The sequence below is a fragment of the Anarrhichthys ocellatus genome, unplaced genomic scaffold (genome assembly GCF_004355925.1).
Source record: "Anarrhichthys ocellatus isolate YVR2014 unplaced genomic scaffold, GSC_Weel_1.0 scaffold42, whole genome shotgun sequence".
NCBI lineage: Eukaryota > Metazoa > Chordata > Actinopteri > Perciformes > Anarhichadidae > Anarrhichthys > Anarrhichthys ocellatus.
The window spans coordinates 3,455,717-3,462,879 of NW_022280072.1; the positions used below are offsets into that span (position 1 = coordinate 3,455,717).

General features: G+C 46.0%; 1 protein-coding gene across 1 annotated transcript in view; it reads right to left on the reverse strand.

Moving 5' to 3' along the window:
- Positions 1-7,163, reverse strand: part of sh3rf1 (SH3 domain containing ring finger 1) — a 38,809-nt gene that overhangs the window by 9,184 nt on the left and 22,462 nt on the right. The window contains exons 3-6 of the mRNA XM_031868282.1: positions 4,846-5,121; positions 4,234-4,329; positions 3,352-3,663; positions 1,193-1,303 (exon numbers count right to left, since the gene is read on the reverse strand). Of these exons, the coding sequence (XP_031724142.1) occupies positions 1,193-1,303; positions 3,352-3,663; positions 4,234-4,329; positions 4,846-5,121 (795 nt within the window). The remainder of the gene's footprint in view (positions 1-1,192; positions 1,304-3,351; positions 3,664-4,233; positions 4,330-4,845; positions 5,122-7,163) is intronic.

Below are 7,163 nucleotides of genomic sequence, written 5' to 3' on the forward strand. Positions count from 1 at the left end.
AACACAACGCACAGCAAAACAACACAAAGCACAGCAAAACAACACAAAGCACAGCAAAACAACACAAAGCACAGCAAAACAACGCAAAACAACACAAAGCACAGCAAAACAACGCAAAACAACACAAAGCACAGCAAAACAACACAAAGCAACACAACACCACAACGCACAGCAAAACAACACCACAACACACAGCAACACAACACCACGATGCACAGCAACACAACGCACAGCAAAACAACACAAAGCACAGCAACACAACTGTGAGACACTAAGAGCTCAAAACGAGCCCGCGGAACCACGGAGAAGAACACTCCTGAACCTCGGAGAGAGACACGAGCTGGACGTAATAGCAGCAGAGTAATAGCTTCCATGACACACCGGTGGAGGACAGAGGCAGCCCTGCGGTATGTGTGTGTGTGTGTGTCTGTCTGTATGTGTGTGTATGCAGGCCTACGTGCGAGTGTCGATGTGCATTTGGGTTCAGTGCTGACGCTTGAGCTGAGATAATTAGGCTGCCTGCAGGCTAGAGAAATCATCTGTACAAAAACATCATGTAGGGTTCCCAAGTGAAGCGGAGAGCTCAACCTTTTGTGTACACATTCCTGCTCATTCAAAAAACTCCACATGCCAGAGCACACACAGACACACACACACAGGAAGTGTGCGTGCTGGTTTTATGTGGGCTGAAGGGATTTCTTGACATTTTGTAGTTATTTTTTTTTTTCCTTTCTTTCCCCCTTCAGCTAAAAACATGTTAGAAAGTTCAGTTCTGCTTAAAAGTTCCCTACACGTTGCTGTCTGTAGTGAGTTTGTAGAGAAATAATAATAAGCTGCTGTATCTAACCCAGATCAACACAGTTTCACGAGTAATGACGCTGCTCGTTAGCAGCTGGTGGGAAGTTCTCCTCATCGAAACACACTCACCTCCTCGGGGGACTCCTGCTGTGTGCATTGATTTCTACTCATATTCTATACTGATGTGAACATATTCAACCTTTATTTCTGAGTATTATGACACATGCACTGTCTAACACAAATGTAAGTAACTCGTTATAAATGTGAATGAATGTACTTTAGCAACATGCCACACACACACACATATATATATTTAATCTGTTTAGCGTTACAGAAATAGCCACATAAAGCGTGCACTACGAGATTCGTGAGCGCTGCAGAGGACTCCACCTACCACGGAGATGGACGTGTAGCTCGTCTCCGAGGGAAACGTGAAGACCGTTGCTGTGGTAACAGGACTACTAGGGGGCGGGGTCACGATTAGTCCGGTTGTGCAAATGTGTACCTGTCAACAAAAGAGACAGATGTTCACCGTTACACGTGCGGTAATGAGTCCAAAGCATAGGACACGCTTCACCCACACATGAAGAAGAAAATGTGCATAAATCGTTGAAGTCAGTGTTTGAGTGAATGGAGTCTGGTGTGTTTGTAGAGATCATAGATAACAGCTTGAGTTCCCCTCAGAAAGGTCTGTCTGACAGCAAGGTAAAGAGCTGAAGACATTCTGAATATAGCTTCACTTCAACTGAGAGACATTCTGTTAGGAGTCTAACATACGTCCACAGCAGAACATCACTTTGCTCCCGTGCTGGTTCTATCAACTCATCTACTGTAGTAGAACCCTGACTGTGGAGGAGAACCTCACACACACACACACTCTACAGAACATCAGTACCTTCTATTTAAGTAAACACCACATGCTTGTAATCAGTCTCATTCATCAGATTTCAGGAAGGAAGCAAAGGACATATGGGAACCTTCGATCATCAAGTGAAAAGACGGCCTGCTACTGTATTACAGAGCACAACACACCACACTGTGTGCAGACGACTCTCACAGAACACACGTCAACACATTGTCTCCTGGTGCCATGACCACAAACGATGGTCTGATGATGCAATAGGCCAAAAGAAGACCAGGTGACCACCCAGCAGGACCTCTCATTGGACATGTAACCGGTCGTCCACGTGAGTCACAGTGCTGTCCGAGTAACAAGGCCATACTGTTGGGGAGCTGGACACACAATATCTCCCTACAGCCTGTGGTCTCTCTCCCTCCCTCCCTCTCTCGCCATGCTTGACTGCTCCACTCTTAAGGTGAGCCTTTCAGAGAGCAGCCCAACCTCAGATCCAATCTTTAACTGCTTTCTTATCTGTTGTGCTCTGGGTGTGCCAAAAGGAAAAGCTCAGAAATGTGCTCAGAGGGGACACCGTGAGTGAGATGGCTGCCTGGACACAGAAAAATAACACGAGAACAAAGAAGACAGGGCAGGTGTGCTGTGCTACTTTAAATAAATACATGTATTTTCCTTGACACAATTCTTCCTCCCATCTACCAAAGTAGCAGACAAGACGTTCTCATGTTCCAAGAGGGACTACTACTGAGCCCCCCGGGCACCCGGGGCTTACCTTTGTTGTCTCTTTGTCTGGGTTTTGGAAGGAGAGATGATGAGTGGAGGTGAAGGGGTAAGAAGAGAGGAAAGAGGCTGTGCACTGAAGTCTAAACAGTGTTTTTATTAAATCAATCGTATTGTCGTCACATCACAGGCGCACATTTAAATTCTGTTATTCTAAAAGTAGCCTGATAATGATGAGCGAGTCATTAAAACCTGATTCAACCTTCCGCATGGACACACAGTCTTTGATGATACATAAATCATGTCAACATGAAAGCTTTTTTGTTCTTTAGAGACAAAAAAATAAAATAAAGATCCTCAAGATCCACTTTACCGGAGACGAGCACTCTGCCCCGCCTCCCTCTCACAAACACACGGTAGATATGAAAGATTAATGACGGAGCTCGATGGGTCTGCAGTATTCAGACAACACGAAGAGATTTAAGACAAAACAAACAAACAAACAGAAGAGAAGATAGCGACGAGCTCCCAGAGCCTGGAAGTGAGCCAACAATGTGACGTCTGTTTGAATAAAGTTTAACACGAACACTAAAAAACTGTCTTTGTATTATTATTACCATCATCATTATAATTCTATATATATATATATAGATATAGATATATAGCGCTGTTCTTTTGCTCTTCTTTCAATGATTCAGGAGCCGCCACACCTAAGCCACGCCCCTAGCTGCCAGTAGCTCCTCTGATTGGTCCGGAATACAAGTGCAATACTTGAAGCCCTGACAAGATATATAGGTAACAAAAAGGTGAACTTTGTACTGCTGCACAACGATAAATCAAAGTTCTATCTCATCTTGAATGGAGCTTATTTGTCAAACTGTATTCTTGTGTTTTAGGGTAAAACTTTTAGGAAGGGACCTACAATGCAGCAGCCTCCCTCCCTCCCTCCCTCCCTCCCTCCCTCTGAAGTATCGTACCTGTGAAGGCGCGCTGCAGGACAGCCCCCCGCTGATCTCCCCGATCCGTGCAGCTGCTGTGGGGTTGCTGGAGCTGATGAGGACCGGCCCGCTGATCTCCATGGAGTGGCGCTGGGGGGGCGGGGCGAGCACGGGTTTGTGGGACATGGTGAGCGAGGTGAAGGAATGTCGCTTCTTGCTGTTCTTCTTCTCTCCTGCTCGCTGGGCGCCGTTGCTCTGGGGCCCCGAGGAGGAGGCCCCCCCCTCGCCGGAGTCTCCGCTGGAGTCCGACGGCTTGTCCAACTCTATCAGCTGCCGAGCTGCCGAGTTAAACTGCGAGAGAGGAAGAGGAGGAGGAGGTGGAGGAGGTGATGAAGAGAGAGTAGTAAGGTGGAAATAACATACAGAGGGGTGATGGAGCTATGGAGTATTAGAGTGATCATGAAAACTGTCACTCTCTGTAATAAAGCTGTCATGGAAGACCTCCATCTTCATCCAGTCGGAGGAGAAGGTGAGCGGCAGGGTCAGAGTGAGAAATAACAATTTACACTTCAGACGTCCTGAAGCCGTCCAGTCAGCGCTTTCAATGTGTTTGAGTGTGACTCAAAGCAATAAGTAACTGTTTATGAATTATTGTCTTGTTTCATATTTATTCTCATTGTTATCTATCCAAAGATCTCCCTCGTCAGTGTTCGCTGCAGTGTCTCCCCTTTAGTACATTCTCTTGTACTTAAATACTTTTACTGAAGTAAAACTTTGAAAGCATTAACTTCTAACATATTTTTTTTATTGCGGTATTTATTATTAGTACCGTTACTTCATTAAAAGATCTTCATACTCCTTCCATCACTGCGTATTCCACTAATGATTAATGACATTAAATAATCTTGTTCCTTTTCTTACCTCAACATACGAGATGGGGAAAATTCCAATTTTATCTCCCAGCATTCCCTCTGCCCAGTTCTCGTCCACTCTGCGGATCACAGTCAGTATATCGTCCTGAAATGAAAGACACAAAAGGAGCGCCGCATGAGAGGAAGAACCTAATTAAGGACGCTGCTAACGAAGAGTGTTTCTCCTCCTCGAGGAACAGACGGCGAACAGAAATAACGAGGTAGGGACCATGTTTTATTAAAAGAGACGTGCCCAAGAGTCTGAGGCATTGGCATTCTGTGTGGAGAACTACTTAGTCAGCTCGTTTCTGTGTTTCTGCTCATGTGGCATATAAAAACAACTGAAACATCAAAGTGTGCCCCGAACAGCTGGACAGATATAACCACTTAATTACTGTAGTTAAGGCCGTGTCGTTTCTCTGTGTGTGCATTCAGCTTAATTACAGCTGTTCATCAAGAAGTCTGGCTCACAGGAACACATAAAGCGTTTCAGTTAACAGCCCGCACATTCTGACACACATAACTTGAGAAACTGAAATGCTTAGACTGTAATGAGAGGTATCTTTGAGACCAGAGACCGTGATGAGAGGTATCTTTGAGACCAGAGCGTGGAGCGTCTCACCTTGGAGAACGGCAGGCAGTCCTTGTCCGCCTCCTTGTCTTTGAGCTCAAAGTCGTACAGGGCTTTGCACTGAGGCGGCGGCTGCGGCAGCGGCTTGATGACCTGGACGAAGTTGGTGGGGAAGAAGCCGTGGACGCCGCCCATCTCCCCGTGGTACCAGTTCTCGTCCACTTGCCGGCGCAGGATGATGACGTCGCCCTTGACGAACTTGAGGTCTCCGGGTTCCTTGCCGTCATAGTTGTAGAGTGCCTTGGCACAGGGGAGCTGGGGCACGCCCTGTAAGAGGAGAGAGAGAGAGAGAGGGTTGAGAAAAGAGAGACGACGAGAATAAATGGACAAGAAGTCGCACTGTGATCCGATAACAAAAACAACCAGAGAGTCTGGTTCCCTCGTCTCAAAGTCAATGGGTTTTTGGTTCGATCCCTCACGGTTCAGCACGCATGTGAGGATTTAACCATCACAGTGTAAATAAAGTTGTATTGACTCAGTAGAACATGTGTTTCTAGTCTCTGATCTCTGATCATGTTTCATTGTAAACAACCAATCAGTGTTTAAAGCAACAGGAGGAGAGCTAGTAACGTTAGCAGCACCGCTAACGGCTAACCAACAGGAGGAGAGCTAGTGACGTTAGCAGCACCGCTAACGGCTAACCAACGGGAGGAGAGCTAGTAACGTTAGCAGCACCGCTAACGGCTAACCAACGGGAGGAGAGCTAGTAACGTTAGCAGCACCGTTAACGGCTAACCAACAGGAGGAGAGCTAGTAACGTTAGCAGCACCGCTAATGGCTAACCAATGGAGGTTCACTTCAGTTACATTATGATGCCTTCAGGCTCTGATGTGTTCACATCTGCAAAATTAAATTTTTGGTGATAAATTTGAATACATCCAGATGTTTCAGATGTTTTCACATGAATGTGAAATAGAGGTGAATTATGAGCCGTTTAACTGAAGCTTATAATACATCATTAAAACTACTGATGACCAGATGTCAATCTTTTATCTTCTATCAATTTGAATTCTGTGTGTTTAGTTAGATTTAGAAAGTTAGATTCTTTGATGGTTTACCGACTTCAGAGCGGTGGTAAAGAAATATAATTAAAAAGAATGAGTCTGGAGCCGTGTTGACCAGCTGCTATAACAACACAAACCAACTAAAATCTACAATCTGTATCTGCCAACATGGATCATCAAGGTTTGACAACGACAGCTCCGGGAAAAAAAAGCTCACAAAACAAAAAGTAATGCAATAATTAAACAAAAATACTAAAATAAAGGATAAAGAATTAGGAATGAACTGAAACTGAACTAAAAGAAGCACAACTTTGGAAAAATACTTTGCTTTCTCTTTGTAAAGTCGGACGTAGTCGTGTGAATCATACAGAATGTATCACCAATTAAAAGCACAAGAGATGTTGAACCAGTATTCACAGTCAGGGAACTGGGCTCTATGGGAAACTACATTTGTGTTTTTGGACACTGCAAACAAAAAAGGAGACAATAATGTGAGAGTGTCTGTTTTTCACAGGGACAGTGAACTGTTCCGTTTGTTCCCCCGATAATGAAATGTTGTGTGTTCACAGTCTTGAGTGTGATGAGCTTGGCTGGTTGGGACTCGCTGAGTAACGCCTTCAGAAGGCCCAGGGCTCGCTCCCTTTATCCTGCAGAGGAAGGTTTTGTATCTACCCGGCCTGGAGTCCTGAAAGGACCATTCAGGGAATGACAATCCGGGGGGAAAGAGGGACAGCGAGTAGGGGAGGGGGGGTAGCAGGATAGAGGAGCATCAATGTTCTCCATTCAGGGTGGGTGTCCATGAGGAAGGCTTCATTCCAAACCAACCCCCCGCCATTTATCCCCCCACTGTTAGACATCTTTTGCAGTGATCAGAATCTCAAACACTAAGAACTGACTGGATCTCAACCCTGGAACTTACAACGTGAAGGACTACACAAGGACTACAGGAACCAGAACCAAGGCCTCAAACTGCCAGGGTGAGAAAAGGGATCCAGAGAGAGAGCGAGAGAGGGGGGGGGGGGTTAAAGCAGAGTTTCAGAGCTGGCTCTGCAGTCTTGTTAAAGGCTAATGAACCGTTTAAAAGGCTCAGAGGAGAATAAAAGTACAGAATGAGCCGTGATGGTGAGCCAGGGTGACATTACTCTGCTGCAGAGAATCACACAGCCTGAAGCACAGAGCCAATCGGTCTCCGGCTCTGCAGGTCCAGTCTGTGGGGAGGGGGGAGGGAGGCACTGCAGCCCCCTGCACACTGCACTGGAACTGGGCCACCTTTCAGGGTGTGGGGGGGGGGGGGGGGGGGGGGGA